This window comes from Vanacampus margaritifer, chromosome 14 (assembly GCF_051991255.1).
Source record: "Vanacampus margaritifer isolate UIUO_Vmar chromosome 14, RoL_Vmar_1.0, whole genome shotgun sequence".
In the NCBI taxonomy this organism is placed as follows: Eukaryota; Metazoa; Chordata; class Actinopteri; order Syngnathiformes; family Syngnathidae; genus Vanacampus; species Vanacampus margaritifer.
The window spans coordinates 16,649,255-16,667,889 of NC_135445.1; the positions used below are offsets into that span (position 1 = coordinate 16,649,255).

Consider the following 18,635-nt stretch of genomic DNA (forward strand, 5'->3'; position numbering starts at 1 on the left):
GTAAATATTAATTTTATGGCGCTCAAGGGTTGCATTGGATTTTTAAAAGGTACACATTGGCCAGGTTCTTCGTATATGCTGTGATGGGGGGGGGGGGGGGGGGAGCTGTTATCAAAAATAACATAGTTATATAAAATAATAAAAGAATATTTAATTGGATACAATAATACAAACTAAATAAAAATGAATAAACACCTGCATTACAGTTTATTGTGAATAGAATGAGTCATTCTCATTTTAATTAATTGTATTATTAATAGTTGAATCATAATTGATTAACCAAAAATAAAGAAAACATTGTTAAATGTATGTCTATTTCTATTTTATTAATAATTGGCCAATCAGACAGATATTTCATAATACTGTATATAAAAAAAAATAGGCTAAATACATTTTAACCAGCTCAGTTTTCGAAACATGGTTAAATGAAGGCAGGATACAATTTTATCAATTTGTTTTGGAGGAATCAGTACGCAACTAAGTAACCTCTTTCTGCTCACCTCCTCAATACTTGGTGGGATTCATCAAAGGAACCAGACACAATTTGTCTATTTAAAATCATTGTATGTACATTGCTTTTGATGTCCATACACAGCGATCAATCATAACTTCATGTGAACAACTGTACTTATGCCCACTTCAACCTCTGAAAATATCATGACGATAATCCTCTCTTTCCATGGCTCACTAAAAGAGAACGAGGAAGTGAGAAGCTTACCGTCAGTTTTGCTCCTTATGTCAGATCACTTTAATGATAATAGTAATAAATAAATAAATGAGATTTATATACGTAGACCCTGTGAAGTCACCCTTGGATTCTTAAGTATCAAAAACAGAAAAAGGCCGTGAATAGTGTTTTGGATGCATCCATAAAATAGTGCTTGTTGGTTTGCTGAGATTGAGGTTGAATTCTATCTGAGACGATGCAGACTTTACACGGACTCTTGGTCAGACACGGTCTTGAGGACATCAAGTGGACATAACTAGGGCTGTGCATATGACTTTTGGTGACGATCGGTGGTGACTAGGCAGCAACTAGTCGAAACAACCCAGAAAGCAATAGTAATGCTGCCGTCCTGCCTACAATGACGAACAGGAAAAAAAGTCCCCGCCCATAAATACAGTAATGGGCGTTATAACTTGTGCTGCAAGTCGTCAGAAAAAGAACTGAAATCACTACTTTGCAGACATCATTTTTACATATTATTACATAAGTGCCAATGTTCAGTCCATTCAAAGGTCTCTTTTTTAATGTAAATGTTCAACAGACCGGACTAAGGACAGAATGGGCTACAGGATGCAGTACAAAGTATAAGGAAACTGGCCATCTTGTTTCGCCTTGTTGATCCACTCTCCACTGACAGCCCAGGGGAGATATTATTATTATTATTATTATTATTATTATTATTATTATTATTATTATTATTATTATTATTATTATTATTAGTATTATTATTATTATTATTATTAGTATTATTCCTTGAACACATTTAGACCCTTTCTTTTACAACAGGTTAATTTGTCCTTTCCCATGAGACGCCACATCTAGCGAGTCACATAGCAAGCGAGCCATCGTTCCACTTCCTTCCTGCTCCATTCATTTCACTCCAAACATCTCCTGTAGCTTTTCTAGGCTCATTATGTTAAGCGCTTGCAGACTCTCACTGGTTTGATCTAGGACAGCATTTCCATTCTGTTGATACATTTCCCTTTTTATTCTTAGTATTTCCTTTTACTGCTTCTGAGAAATATTTTATCCTTTTCCTTTCTTTAGGGGATTTATCACAGATTACCTCGTATTCCTCCAAACATGTCAGACTTTATTTTCTGCATATTTTTATAATTCTTCTCTGCATTAATAAATCTCCTGGTTTCCAAATATATAAATCATAAATTTTAGCTGTGAAGAAATAATCCATTTATCATTGCAGTTACAGTATGATAATCTGTATTTGCTCTGTAGGTTCCAGATTTAAAAAGTACTTTCGGCAGATTTGCATTTTTAATTCATTTCAATGTTTTAATTGGTTAATTAAAATTTGCTAAGTAAAAACCCATTGATTTGGAAAAAAAAAGTCAGCAGTACAGAGATTGGGAGTCCTCAATTAAAAGTTAGAAATACCAAGGTTCCAAGAATCATAATGCATAGCATGCATTCTAGATTAGTGAAGGCAGGTAAAGTCAAGTTTAGTTGTATAGCTCTTAATCACAAAAACATCTTCACAACCCACAGATGACAAATATTAGCAACATCTCATAGTCTAAACCCCCCAACTGGGCAAGGAAAAACTCAAAAACCCTAGGTGGAGGAGAAAAAAGAAAACAACCTTGTGAAGGGACCACTGTAGGTTGACGGAGGAATCCTCCTTCCACGATGACGAGGCAGCAATGGATATCGAGTCGGCAACCTTTAACACATAAGGTGTTGCTATACAAATGTTCATCTTTGAAGAAGAGGATGCTCCTCAGAACCTGGCAATATTATACCGATATTATTATCATATGCCTGTGCAATGTGATACTTTATGCACCAAAACCTTAAAATCACACCTCAAGTGGACAGGGAGCCAATGCAAGTTGGTCAGTAATATGACTGAACGTTCTTGTCTTTGTCAGGGTTCTTGCAGCAGCATTTTTTTCCTAACTGCAGGTTTTTAATACTAGGCATGGGAAAACCAGACAGGAACACGTTACAATAGTCGAGACGAGATGTCAAAAATGCATGAATTATGATCTATGCATCACTAGATATAATGGGACAGGTCTTCATGATATTACGAAGATGAGAAAACACATACACATAATGTACATATACAATATGAAACATAGAGGGCCGAGTACTGATCCCTGCGGGACCTCCGCAGTTTAGATTACAATACTCAGAGGTCACATTGCCATGGACTACAGTAAATGGTGCGCGCTCTGAGATATAAGATCTCAACCAAGAAATTGCTGAGCCTTTAACACCAATACACGTTCCGTGGCAATCTAGAAGTATCTTACATGGTCAACGGTATCAAAGGCATCATTGAGGGGAAGTAATAATATTCAGTAAGTTTCAGAATTCATAGCTAATAAACCAGATCAGTGGGCCTAGTGGTAGAGTGCATTCTCTGAGACTGGGAGGTTGTGGGTTCAATCCCCGGCCAGGTCATACCAAAGACTATAAAAATGGGACCCATTGCCCCCCTGCTTGACACTCAGCACTAAGGGTTGGAATTTGGTTGGTTAGTTCACCAAATGATTCCTGAGCGCGGCCCTTGCTGCTGCTCACCGCTCTCTCAGGGAATGGGTCAAATGCGGGGAAAGAATTTTGCCCCACTTAAGTGGGTGTGACAATCAGTGGTAACATCATTAGTCCCTAATATTTTGTTGTCAACTGCTGAATTCCAAATGAAATGAAAAAGATACAATTCGGACCAGTGTCCTTATCTTGAGGACGCCTTATAGTCCCCAAGCCCAAATTAATAGAATTGAAGCATTTTATGTTAAATTGGAAAATTGTGATAAGCCTATTTGTATGCCTTCTGGAGGAATGGTTCTCAGCTATTGTCACACTGGGACCTGCGTTTTCATTTTATGACTAAGTCATAACCTACTTTTGAGTTAAAACCAAAAAAAGACAATGTATTGTTCAAATATAGTCTTTTAAAAATATGTTTATCACATTGTCAACCATTCATAGTCTTCACTTAACCTAACATGCCTGTTTTGGGAATGTGGGGGACAGCTGGAGTACCCAGAGAAAACGTCGGAGCATGGATTTAAACCCCCAACCTCAGAATTATGAAGTGGGGGTGCTAACCAGTTAGCCTGTGCTGCCAATTCTGAACATTTATTAAATTATTATTATTTTTAAATGCCTCAAGGGGCAATTCAGTTTACACTCTGCTGTTTACAGTATATTTTGTGTTGCACACCTTTGGAGCTGGGGTGGTGGGGTCGGTGCATTGCTGGTGATTTGCCATTTTTTTCATTTGTCCACATTGGAAATCAAACTTTGTCCAAAAGCCCAAGTTGTTAGAGAGCCCAAATTCTGAGAGATGAGCTACTGTCACCCGCTGTAGCCAAAAAACACAAACAACATTTGTTGTGAGGGGCTGAAAATTTATTTTTAAATTTAGGGTGACCAGGAGTCCTAGTTTAACCGGGACAATCACAGCTTTGAGCCTTGTGTATAAAACAGTCCAATGAAACATGGCAAAGTCAGCAGTAAATAAGTGTACCTGACCAATCATAAATGCCAAACATTGTATGTGGGTACTATCGTTGACTGAGTATCTGTATTTTTTTCTTTGTTACTACCTGTCTGCAACCCACCCATAAAGGTTTCACGACCCATTTTTTGGATATCGACTCCCAACGCACCAGTTTGAGATTCTGAATCTGGGAACAAATGAGAAACAAGGGGATGTGGATTCATTATAAAGACAGAATAGGATATGGGAAGAAGCTTTCTTTTGCTCATTAAAAATGTATTATCTACAGGTACTCAAATATTAACCTTGTAGACTATTCGCAATTGTGAGCAATCTGATCTTCTTTCGCTGAAAAACGTCATAAAATTAATGTCTCTTTCTGTGCAAAAGACATTTGCAAATCAAAAAGCCAACAAAAATCACAAGCCCTCTGTCCAACTGCCAATATCGGGGTTGGAGAGTGGAATATGTTGGAACAATTAAATGAAGATTATCGCACTAGAGTTAGTGTGGAAATTATTTGCTATACCTGTACAGTACATTAGCATTCAGTAAAAAGAAAAAGAAAAAAAGAGCTACTAAGGATAGTATTACACTGCGTGGATGTGACTCAATTCCAATTTTTTGCTCAATTTCAATTAGAAATACTCGCCATCTTAGATATCTAGTCATAAACCTGCTGGGACTAGGACACTGATCTGTGTTTGTTTTCTCTGTATAACCATAATGAGTTAATGTCCACTTTTTAAGATGGAGTAAAAAGTTGACAGACAATTGAGAGACTTTAGATCCAGTTGTGAAACTACAATATGATGACAAAGGAGCATAAGCAACAACAATCTCTACAATTGAAATGGTCATTTAAATGATGCATGTTTCTATTTTGTTGATTCTTTAAAAGAGTTGAGCATTTAGATTTTCGTAGACATCAGTATTTTTAGCTGCTATAAATCAATAGTAATTTGATCTAATAATGATTGATTTAAATCATTGTGTTAATTGTCATCTTAAACACACATTTATTAAATAAATATAAATTAAAGACTATTAATTGGAAAATATATTTTTTGTACAAGCTAGTAAAGTCAGAGTACGCATTGGTGCATCGTGTTGTTTCTTTGTTTTGCGAAACAAGTTCCACTAGCATGCTAATGCTGCTAAGTTAAGCGACAGCATCCTAAATCAGAGAATCATTCCCATTGACTCGATCTTGTCAAGTTGCCGCACACACTTCAACATGTGCTGGCGAGTACTAAATTTTGTGAAAGTCAGAAGGGCTGTGTTATTCTTCACCTATTTTATCTTTTCGCCCTGATTACAAATTGATGCAGGAAATGGTTGAAAGGGACTTTGTCCACCCCACCTGTGCTGTTGCTACCAAACACTGCACACTAATTCCTATTAGCTATCAACAACATTTACACACTCACAACACGTCGGAGCATAACTCGTCAACCTTTCCAACATGGCAGCCGTGGCCGTAATTATCATTGCAATTGTCACAAGGTGAATGACATCAGGGGAAAATATCTATCTATCTAAACAAGTGTAGCATAAACACACAGATCCGATATACCCTGTCAGCATGAGCTCGATGTCATTGTAATACACTGATTAACGACGCTGGCGTTTGCCCAAACAACCCAAATAAACACACTATAGCAGATAATGGGATTTACAGTACTTGGTTATTTTATTTCACACTTGATCGGTTGGCAGACCCTCCAGATATCCAACTATAGTACTTGTGTACAAGCACGGAAAAAGTCAATTTTCTATAATAAGTATGAATGTTTTTTTGTCTATCCTAGAGGTGACAAACTTTTTCGTTTGAGGGCCGCATACAGAGAAATGAAAGCATGCAAAGGGCCACTTTAAATGTTCAGCTATAATTTATAAAGCACACTAAAATTAATTAAGTTAGCAATTATATTTCTAGTTAATTTCAGAAATGCATAACAGCCTTTTGTTAGATCTGATAAAGCAAATAGTTCAGGATTTTTTAAGATTTTGTGGTGGCTGTCAGCAGAAAGTGGAAGAAACTATTTTTTCCTTCTAAAATATAATAATCTTTATTCATCAGTGTTTTGAAAAGAAATGTTATTTTAGTTGTAAATAGTTTATTTGTATTTCTGATTATTTAGAAACATATAAAAAACATATACAAAATGTTTTTGTTATTTCGCGGGCCACTGAAAAATTAATGCTAGTTTGGACACTTCTGGTCTATACTGTACGTGGCTAACGGCCCGATCCGGATGTGGCCCGCCTCTTGCCCAATGTCAGATGAGATAGGCTCCAGTACATCCGTAATCCTGGTGAGGAATACATATTGATGGATGAATTGATGTCCTTTTAAAGTTTTATTTATATTTTTTGTTTTAGTTCATTGAAGCCGCCACTGTAATATAAATACGACACTGTATGTCGTGCTACATTTTACAATTGCTCGTAATGTATTATTTTATAGGATATTACTAAGTCTTAATTTTATAAAAGTAATTGACGTGAGCAGGCATGTTTTGTCACAAGTGCCTCGTAGACAAAAAGTTGTCAACTGAGCAATGCACCAAGAAAAGACGCAACCTTATCATGCAAAAAGAAGCTTTTTTTTGCTTAGCGATGACCTTAAATGAAACCCAGACCATTTGTATGAGTTCATCAATAGAGGCTAATACACCGTAGCCCAAGACTGACGTGACTGCTTACACAAAACTTTTTGGAATAAGTCAATGGTTTGAAAATGGAATCATTAATTGTAATTAGCAGGAAATAAGCAGCTTGACAACATGCAAGACAGAATTTAAATGTTTGGTCTGCGATTCTACCAGAGCTGTTGAATTTACTATTTTTCAATCCGACTGGTACATCTGTTTCTAAATATGTTGCTCTCCACTGAATAGTGTATGTATCCATTCTGTTTGTTTGCCAACAAAAAATAAGAGTGGAGACATGCTGTTCATTGGCAAGGTACAGTTTAAAGAAAGCAACATTACAGTTTAGTTGTGCCTCCTAAATGCAGATGAACAACTCACTTTGATAATGTCACTTGAAAAGAGGCTTAAATTAAACCCTCTGCATTCTAATCTCCTTTTACTGGCTAATTCCCAAGTCACTTAAGATGTGACTGCAGCAATCTCATGTTATCTAGTGACTACTAGAGCAGCCAATTGGTTGAAGTATCACCTCTTACATAGTTTTATGTAGTCTGAATTACAACCCACATTACCGAAATGAAAACAATTCGCATAATCCTTATTGACGTAGGTTCCTGTTGAGGGACTCAAACCTCCACAAAAAAAAAGATGCATGCGTCAAGAGCCATCTTGGCATTATCTCCTCATTTGTGCACCCATTCAGCAAAATTACACTGATCTACCAAATCCACACAAATTATTTCTGAGAATGCTGTAGCTCTGAAGCAGGAAGCATTAACATTGACACTCTTATTGCTGCAGAGGGATATGTCAGTGCCTTTTCAGTGCAGATAATGTGCCAATCTTCATTTCATGCCTTGTAATTTTATTACTTTTTCTTACAATCCAACAGCTGCCATAAGAATTAGAAGCGCCTCAAATTACTCCTGCTGTGTTGTGTTAAGAAATGTGTATGGCTTACATATTAAATTCTATGTCCTCTTTTTAAAAGACTAAAACATTCTTTTAATTTGACTCTTAGTTTATATGAAGGATATTGCGGTTGTTTAATGTAGTAAGTTCATATATTTTGTGATACCAAAAGTTTTTTTTCAGTCTAAATCACATTTTCCTTTGGCTTTTTTTGAGCTGTGTAAATGACTCGTGTGAACATGTGAACTTGTTGTCAGGACAATTGTGGCACTTGGCGAACTTGAGCACCCCTGACTTACAAGATGACTCTAAAGGCCCTGAAAATTTTAAATGGAAAAGCGAAAATCCGGAGCCAACTAAAGCCGACTCGGTGTGGAACTGAACCGCTCTAGTGGAAAAATGGCATTTGTGTCCCGATTTGGCTAAAGAGTCTGCATGTCTCAAGGTTTAGTTAGTGTAGTCTAAGTGTATGAGAAAAAGTCATTTGTAGACAATGTTGGAGCCATATTAAATTATATTTGTTTTTTCTCTCTTTGAGGAGTGTGTGTGTGTGCATGTGCGCCCAAAAAGGAATTTGCGCTAGATAATGAGAGGAAGGTCTGTGAACTGGAGAAGCATATATTTTTGACAGTGGTCGTTGTATGTATACGTATTTGTGTTATATTTGTTTTTGATGTGGAAACTATTAGAGATTGAGTTGAGTTGAAATACTTCATTTAGAAAAAGGTTTGAAAATTATTTATTATTATGGAAAACTATTTATAAAAGTGTAGTACGTTTGGACATTTTTGTTTTTGCTGCGACAACATGCGTCCGACGAGTTCTGACCCGTTCACCCATGATCTAATTGGAAAGACTCATCTAGACAACATGGCTGGACTAGCCATCTGGCATTCAGGGCAGATGCCTGGTATGCCGGGGTTTATTGGGGCCCATGCGGTGCTATTTATTAATTATTATTTTCCTCAATTTAACCTCAAAAGATTGGCCCACAATTTAGAAGAAGCACCAAGTAATCCATTTACAATATAGACCAGGCAGGCTGGCCGGTCTAAAAGTCCAAATGCCAGTACCAATTTTTTTTGTGCCAGTCCAGCCCCGATGCGCATCATTAATTAAAGTTTAGCCAACTTGTTGGGAGCATGTTTCGGAAACCACTAACTTGCTCCCAAAATAACCCGGAATCCTCACATCTAATGTCATTTCTTAAATTATTACATAAATGTACTCAGCAAACAATAAAATTTGACCCACCTGTTGGAAATGTAGCGGGTGTTGCATAGCCATGTTTTCGCTTTGAACCCATAATGCTGTGTATATATAATAATGTGTCTGTAACATGGCATTCTTAATTTGTGACTTTTTTTGCTATTTAAAATATCATATGGTGTTGTCAAGTATTGCCATCATTTACAAAACACTCCTAACCAAGTCAGGCTTCATGTTATTCCTTCGAGAAAGAAAAAAACATAAGGGCCAAATGTTTGCAAATGTAGCTAATGTAGATTTCTTGTCAGGGTTTGTCCAACGCCGCAACATTCGGCAAACATTTGTCAACAGTTTTAATGTATTTGCTTGTCGCAAGGACATTTTGAACATTCTCCTGCATTTTCTGAAATCTATGAACATCTCCCTTGCCTTGACTGTATTTATGTCTTGGTTGTTGATTTTGCACCGTTTTATTGATTTGACCACTCATCATCACAGATGAAAGAGTCAATGACATGCGACAGATGACAATCATCACAATCAAGGTGAACAAAAACCTGGAACAAAACACAAGCAGACTGACAAGACAACAAGGCACACCTGAATAAGACGCGAGTGACTGGAGAGAGCTAATTGGCTGAAACAAGAGTAGCAGGGCTGACGAGAGCAGGTGGAGACATAGAGAAAAAGAGACAAAAGAAGACAAATACGGAGCTCTAGACAACACATCCAACTAATGACCAAAATGCAAAGTCTAACCTCAAACCAAACGCTTCACAAAATCACAGATCATGACACCTGCGGACCGAACAAGAAAAAGCCATATAGACAAAACAGTAGATGATATTTTCAAATGATCTGAAAAGTCAAGCCCAAAATAGATATGATTACTTTCAGTAATAATGATTTACATTAGGGCTAAGCATTTGGGGTCCTGAATGGTACATGCCACAATTGACACCTAAGCTATGCATTGCTCTGTGTTCTTAGCACAAAGTTGTTACTTGAGTTAACAAAAATATCTCAAGATGTTTACTTCTGTCCTTGTGTTGTGCGTAAAGCACATATGGGGTCATTTGAAGTACCTTGCCGATGGCAACATAGTGCATGAGCAGTTTTGTAATGAATTACATGAGTATCGCCAGTGGGCTCCTTCGCCAAATGCCCTGTATGTTCCTCTCGGTTGGTAGCACAGTGTGTACGACGACTCCGCAGCCCCAGCACTTATAAGGAGACTCGGCTCATTAGCCCAAATCCGTTTAAATGGCGCAGATGCTACTTTTGCCCTTTGTTTTTCACCCGCTCTTTTTCTTTTGTGTACTGTTCAATAAAATGGGGCATTGATTCTGTCCTCTAGGTTTTGATTTTGTCGGGAGAGCAGGAAACATTGCTAGTCAAGTGTTGTACACCCTTGAACACAGACAGGAAATGGTTCACATTTGCATCTAGATTATAAAGCATTTTTTCCCTAATATTTAAGCAAAATGAATCAAATGAAAATGAAGTTGAAAGGGTTTGCAACACATGTGTAAGTGTGCACAGATGCATGCATGCACACCAATTAGATGCTGACAGAATCACAGTTGTTGATGCCAGAGGCTGTTTGTGACGCCGAATACTGGCTCACACCCTACGTTCAGATATGACGTACAGTATGATGCCTTCTTGTCGTTCCTTTTTCTCTCCTTACTGGTACAAATATATCTATAGAGTCCATTATGCAAAGATTTAAAGGGTGACAAAAATGAAAGATGCAAACAACTTTAATTTGTTCCACTGAATTATTAAGAAAATATGTCAAATTACTTAAAGAGGAAGTCAACCCCCTTTTGGGGGGGACAATAATATGTTCTATCTAGCCCCACTGGTCTAAATATGGTATTCTGGTTAATATTGCATTAGTGGAATATGAGTTAAGCAGCAATATCCAGCTATTTTTAACCATCTCAGGGGGCGGCCATTTTGCCACTTGCTGTCGACTGAAGATGACATCAATGTTGCTCACGTCTTAGGTAACAACCAATCACAGCTCAGCTTCAGAAAACAGGTGAGCTGTGATTGGTCGTTGCCTGAGCCCTGAGCAACATTGATGTCATCTTCAGTCGACAGCAAGTGGCAAAATGGCCGTCCCTTGAGATGGATAAAAATTGCTGTAATTTGCTTAATAACTCTTATTCCATATTTAATGGAATTAATATTAATCAGAATTTTATGTTTAGACTAGTGAGGTCACATAGAAAATATTATTATCAAGAAATGTTTAAGTTTGACTTCCCATTTAATTACTGTAGGTGGCTGAGCTTCAACAAAGATATTGTGCTTATTTCACAGAAAGAAGTGATGTTCAAGATTACTCTGACCTAAGTGACGCATTTAAACACGATGACAGTGGACCACATCACAAACTCCTAAGAATTGTCTTGTTATCTATTTTGTATATGCAGACCAACGATGTGGCTGGAAACACGTGGAATTGGCTCTACTTCATCCCTCTCATCATCATCGGCTCTTTCTTCATGCTCAACTTGGTGCTTGGTGTCCTATCGGGGTAAGTCATTTTACAGCACTGGATGAACAAAAAGGGATATGCAGCAATGACTTTGGCAACTAATGAAGAACTGATAGGCTTTTACAATATTGGTGGTAGGCAATTTGGTATCCTGTGTGCCACAGTAGAAAAAAAAAAAAATATATAGATAAAAAATGAACACATTTCCCCTTCCGTTTCTGTATCTTGTACATTTTGGCTCAGAATCAAAATTCTAATCAGAGGTATCTTTAATTGGAAGTTATGCTTTTATTATTACTATTGCTGCCTAACACATTACATACTTTTATAATGATCATTAAAAAAAAAATACATTTACACGTTTTATAAAAAACATTTACACGCATCAATCATTCAACTAATCCCTTATAGGCAATTGTGACAATTCTCACTTTAGAGTGAGAATTCTGTGGTTAAAGTGAGAATTCTGAGAATAAAGTAATTCCGACTTTAAAATGAGAATTCTGAGAATAAAGTGAGAACCCTGCCAAACTTTTTTTCTCTCTCTTTACCCGCCCTAATCCTCTTCCGTATAAGAACCCCGCTGAGAAAGCGTTTTAACATTTCCGGAAAACATACAAGCAGTGTCTTTTGCATTCTTCTACCATTATTGATTGATTGCTTTAATTCATTTAGACCTCTACTGGCTTGACTCACATGACTTAAAAAAAATCCTTACAAAGATGTGGTGTTGTGAACATACTGTACTGACGATGACACTTGTTGAAAGTGTGTTCAATCACAAGGTCTTCTCTTCACTGTAATCCAGTTGCACTTGCTATCCTTCAATTTTGTGTGGTTGTTTTTAGGTGATAACAGCAATCTTGCAGGATCATTGTATATCACACTGCAAGGTGACTTGTATAGAATCATTTCTACAAAATGTCAGACTGCACAGCATAAAATTGAAGGCATGTCAGTGTGTATGATAAATGGTTGCCATGCTGTGCTAACATATTATATATATATATATATATATGAAAATGCTGGAAAAAAAACATTTCTCATATTTTTTACATCTTGGGCTCTATTTTTGGAGAAAGCGCATCTGCGCTGTGGTGCAAATGCCGCTGGATCCTGATTTCATATTAGCACAGGGCTCACCTCTCGTGTTTACGCCAATTTGGCAGACTGATGCAGAAGAAGAAGTGTCTTGGAGATACGCCTGGTTGAGTGGTAATTTGGTGACACTAAATCATGGAAACCTTATGCAGCATATTTTATTCATCGAAATATGACCCAATGGGTGGCACAACTATGATGGAGGCATACAAACAATCAAGGGTGTTGTTTGGTCCCCAAATGCCCACTTAATGACATGGAGGTGTGCTCCACCATGTCAACACTCTAATTTAAAGCATTTAGAGGAAATGAGAGCAGCCACTTTGATTGGCCATGATTAAAGTCGGCTGTAAGCTCACCCTCAGCAGCGCAGAGCTCCATCTTGCAGACCCGCCAGCCTGTGCTCATCTAACTCTGCTTCGGCAGTGATCCGCAACACGCCGCGCAGGATTAGAGCCATTTATATATCATCCCTTTCATTATCAACACACTGAAAATTTGTCTTGGCTTCCCACAGCATTTTAATTTTTTTGTACATTGAATGAGAACCCCCCCCCAAAAAAAATTCTTCAATAGAATATTACCACAATACCCATAAAACTAAGGTCGGTTTCAATTACCTTGTCATCAACAGCTGCCATATTTACAGCACTATTAATGACTTCTTTTTTTATTATCGTTTTTTTCTGACGTGCAGCTTGATAGGCATGTCCTTTTTCAATCAGGTGCAAGGTGAAAACAAACTGATGTGATCAACATGCACAGCAGGGTATTGTGAACTCAATAAAAGAAGAATCATCAAATGTTTTTTTTGTTGTCAATTTTTCATTTCCACAGAGAGTTTGCCAAAGAGAGAGAGCGTGTGGAGAAGAGACAGGAGTTCCTGAAGCTTCGAAGGCAGCAACAAATTGAGAGAGAGCTCACGGGATACCTCGAATGGATCTGCAAAGCCGGTTGGCCCCATCCCTCAACCTGTGCTAATTATTAAATCCTCCAAAATAATGAAAATGTAACTTTTGTTCATTCTGCAGAGGAGGTGTTGCTGGAGGAGGAGGATGAGATTGCCGAGGAGAAGTCACCTCTTGATGGTGCGTGGTACAAGAGGAAACAGAATTTGCCAGGTGACAGCAATGCTGCAAAATACTTTACTTGAGGTGCTTTCACATCAAAGTTACCAGGAACATTTTGTTTCTGGGACAAAAAATATATATATTGTGGCTCATTTTTGTTTGGCATTCACACGGCAGTCACGATCAAGTGAAAAAAAGAAAAAAAAAGATGACTTGGCGAAAATAACTGCACTACACATGTACAATGTAGGTAGGTGGCAGTAGAAAAAAAGACCATCCATCCATCCATTTTCTTAACCGCTTGACCTCACAAGGGTCGCGGGCGGCGCTGGAGTCTATCCCAGCTGGCTTCGGGCAGTAGGCGGGGTACACCCTGCACTGGTTGCCAGCTAATCGCAGGGCACACAGAGACAAACAACCCTCCACACTCACAATCACACTTATGGACAATTCGGAGTGTTCAATTAACCTGCCATGCATGTCTTTGGAATGTGGGAGGAAACCGGAGTACCCGGAGAAAACCCACGCAAGCACGGGGAGAACATGCAAACTCCACCCAGGAAGGCCCAAGCCAGAAAAAAAAGACCAAAATAAGCAATGCCATCAAGGCAAAATGGCTGATAAAAGTTGCAATTTACCATAAATTACAAAATTTTCTTCCAGGCATGAACACAAATTAGGAGGTGTGTCCAAAATAGGGCCACTTTTTTCCATTTTTTAGCGGTCCACATCCTATACTCCAAATACCATTTATCACAGCCTACAAATTCAAAAACAGCTATTACCTTGGATGACTGAGAATCTACACAATGATAAAGAAAAATATTTTTGCAATTACATTGGTATTGTGAGTATGGTTGTTTGTCTCTGTGTGCCCTGCGATTGGCTGGCAACCAGTTCAGGGTGTACCCCGCCTACTGCCCGAAGCCAGCTGGGATAGGCTCCAGTGCCCCCCGCGACCCTTGTGAGGAAAAGCGGTTAAGAAAATGGATGGAGGGATTACATTGGTATTTTTTAGGGACGCTGGATACAACTTTTTCCCCCCGACCAATATCACTACCTACTCACTCTTGAGTTAGCATCAATGCACAAGTACTGATAGCACTAATGATTTTGATACACAAAACTAATTAATCATCCTAAAAAATATCATATTACCACAGATTCTCTTGTTTTGTTTCTCATTGTGGAAATCAACATAATGCAAGGGCAGATCTTTTCTAATGGGTCACACAGGTTTCCGAGAGATGCCCCCCGACACACCCTTTCCCAAAATGTGCTCATGACCTAAGAAAGTTGTGATGGAATAGCTTTTAATATTATTATTATTATTATTATTATTATTATTATTATTATAACTACAGTTTATAAACAATGTGGAAATGCTTGGTAGAGTGATTTTTCCTATTTTTAAGTAATTTAAAGGAGAAGAATTCCAGAGTGCCCCTTATATCCTTCTATTTTTTTCTGTATGTGGGCCTGGGAGGAAAAAGTTTGGACACCCCTGCAATATAGTTTTCAGGTTTGTCCTACAACGGTCATTAAACATGCAGGAAGCACAATTCATTCCTGAGCTTACCCAAACCTGCCATTCAACTGTATACTGTAACTAATGCAGTATTATCTTTTACAATTTGATTTTGTAATAATCTTAATATGTTATAAGAAATGGTAAAAAGGTAACATAGCATAAGTGATTTCTATTATATATGGTGAATAAAATGAAAGTGTAAATAAAGCAAAGCCACTGAATGCAGAAATAGGCAATATGAACTCATTTTGTTGACATGTTTATTACGCAATGCAAACATGCCTCAAGCTGTAATCTGGCCACCCCTAACCCATTTTCACAGGGAGAATCCTTTGCAGTGTGCTCAGGAATACATCAAGACTCATTTTCAAATGATTTTATTCACTGATGTTATTTTAGATGGTCAAGATGAATGGCGCTCTAGATGTTTGGTGAGTGGCAACAAGGCTGTGAGGTCAGCAAGCAGGTGGCTTAGATTTATGTTTTAGGCTGGAATGATAGAATGTGAGACAGTAGGCCACCTCGAGGTGCCTGAAGGTGTCAAAATGACTTTTGTGGAGTTTCAAATTGGCCAGTTTCTTGATAATATTAAAAGCAGATATGAATCTTCCGTTGTATTATGATGGTGATGGGGCCATCATCATGTTTTTGATCAAAATACAGTATAATTAAAAAGACACGTTCTTTACATCCTTTAAATTTGTAAACTATTAATTGCTCATTATTCATAAAACTTTATTGTGAACAATTTTACACTAAAATACTGTCATCATGGTGGTTCTGTTCATTAAAATAACCTTAAAATAGAGGCGAATGTCACAGTTTGATGTTTAAAAAATAAATTGGTGTCAATTTTTCTGGCTGTTCAGCAAGTGATTAACAATATGGAACACTGTGTTACCTGTTGCATGCAACATTTTGTTCACACTATCAAATATTTCTAGTACAACAGAGACTAGAGGTAAAATAGTGAGTGAGGATAAATGTGTTGCACAATAAATCCATATGGGCAAATTCTTGTTTTCATCCTTGCATTTTACACAAAGGCATAGTTTGCATTCATCCAAAAGCGTGTTCTGTAGACATGCAGGCAAAGAATAAATGTCACAGTGAACCCAAAGCTGCTTGGGAGGTTTGGCGGTGGCTCATTATTGCACAGTAAAGAGAGCAGCCTGCATATCTACAATAATGACTTTCAATTTCCTCATTACAGTTTGCTGCAGTACCTAAACCAAGTTTGAGGGAGCCAGTCAGTCAAATATGGATGTTATTTTAGTCATGGGAATACTGTATAACAAGCCCCAACACTCTCTATGTATGGTATGTGAATAAAATGATAGAAATGAAAATGAATGTTATGGTAATCATCAATAGTAGGAAAGTGCAGTTTGGCACCCTGGACTGGTTGCTAGCCAATCACAGGACACGTATAGCCAAACAATAATTCACACTCACATTCACACTTTTGAACAATTTGGACTTTATTTTCATGAAAATCAGCACTATGCGTGGAGCCAAGTTGGACCCAGTGTTGGTAAGTGTGCAGTTTGCCGCAACTGAGAGAGGGAGGGCTGCGCTGGTTTGCCTCACAGTTTCAATGTTTGAAGTGAAAGGTGAAGATTTCATGTTCTCATAATGCTTGCGAGTGTTTTCAACACGTACGCCAACTTCCCAACACATCTTAAAAAACCTGAATTTCAGGTTCATTTAAATAATGTGAAATTGAGTGAACGGTGTATGGGCGTCCTGGGATTAGTTGGCAACCAGTCCAGGATGTACCTGCTTCTCCCCCAAAGTCCACTGTGTAAACTTGGAGAAAATACAAGAAAGCACGAGGAGAACATGCAATCAGCACAAGTTATTAGACTGGTAAATTTGATTTGAATCATTTTAAAAAGAAAAAACCTTATTATATTACTGTCTTGTGTACCCATTGACTGAACTGAGTTGTCTTATTTCTTCTTGACTTGCATGCAGAGGATTTAGGTGTCTGAGTAGCTCACTGTAGAAAATTCTCTCAGATGTTGTTACACAAAATATGAATGACAGTTATGAATACTGAAGTAAAAACGGCAATTATTTTTCAATTGGCTTACGATATCCCTAAACCTTGGACGAGGGGAAATTAAGGATTTATCCTCTATTCTAGTTTCAAATGGGTTATTAATCAACATATTGTTAGAATTTATTATTTGATATTCACCACAACAGCTAAAGAAAACGTTACCTCTTGGTTCACATTGTTTTTTATTTTTTGTTATTTCTTTCTAAAGACATTAAACACATCTTATATTACAGTAAATACGTAGGACATTCCTGTTGACTATGTAATATTTAATTACATAACTACTTACATTCACATGACTTACTGGTCAGGTGGTCTATGAATAATAGAGACCATGGTTTTCTGGAGTCTTTTTGCTATTTCAAGGCATTGAGGAGACTATGATAAATAAATAAAAACATTGCTGGGGAAAAAATGACTATTGGGTTACAGAGATTATTACCTTTACAATGTTAAATGTAAATGTGACACATTTTCTTGGCTGGAGTTCAATGTTTTCTTCAATGAAGACAACCTTGCCTTGACATTATTTCTAAAATGTAGAATCACAAAAAATTATGCAAATGCAGTTTTGTGAATTTGTTGGTAGATGTCACGCTGTGTTGTTTGAGAAATAATACCTAAAAGGAGGCTCCGTTTTTATTGTATTTTTTAAATTGTTTACTTTGTTTTATCCTTATTTAGCCAATTTAGCAGTTTTAGGTTACTCAAGTTTGATTTAACATCACTTTTTTTCTTGGTACCGTTTTATTTATTTGTATATATATGAGTGTTTCATTCGTTGCACTGGGAGGCGGACGTGCTAACCAGTCGCCACTGTGCCGTCTCTGCATCTATGAGTTATTATTATTATTATTATTATTATTATTATTATTATTATTATTATTATTATTATTATTATTATTATTATTATTATTATTAAAGTGTGGCGTGCTCTCTCCGGGTCGGGAATGAGATCCTTCCCCAAGTGGAGGAGTTCAAGTATCTTGGAGTCTTGTTCACGAGTGAGGGCAGGATGGAGCGGGAGATCGACAGGCGGATCGGTGCAGCGTCTGCAGTGATGCAGACTCTGTATCGGTCCGTTGTGGTGAAGGAGGAGCTGAGCCGAAAGGCGAAGTTCTCGATTTACCAATCTATCTACGTTCCTACCCTCACCTATGGTCACGAGCTGTGGGTCGTGACCCAAAGAACAAGATCCTGGATTCAAGCGGCCAAAATGAGTTTCCTCTGCAGGGTGTCCCGGCTTTTCCTTAGCGATAGGGTGAAAAGCTCGGTCATCCGGGAGGGACTCAGAGTGCAGCCGCTACTCCTCCGCGTTGAGAGTAGCCAGCTGAGGTGGCTCGGGCATCTGGTTTGGATGCCTCCCGCCGGAGGAGCTGGTT

The 18,635-nt window shown here is 37.8% G+C and overlaps 1 protein-coding gene across 1 annotated transcript in view; it reads left to right on the top strand.

Annotated features, from left to right (window-relative positions):
• Positions 1–18,635, top strand: part of cacna1bb (calcium channel, voltage-dependent, N type, alpha 1B subunit, b) — a 170,358-nt gene that overhangs the window by 70,667 nt on the left and 81,056 nt on the right. The window contains exons 9-11 of the mRNA XM_077585553.1: positions 11,422–11,525; positions 13,425–13,540; positions 13,619–13,708. Coding sequence (XP_077441679.1) covers positions 11,422–11,525; positions 13,425–13,540; positions 13,619–13,708 — 310 coding nt within the window. The remainder of the gene's footprint in view (positions 1–11,421; positions 11,526–13,424; positions 13,541–13,618; positions 13,709–18,635) is intronic.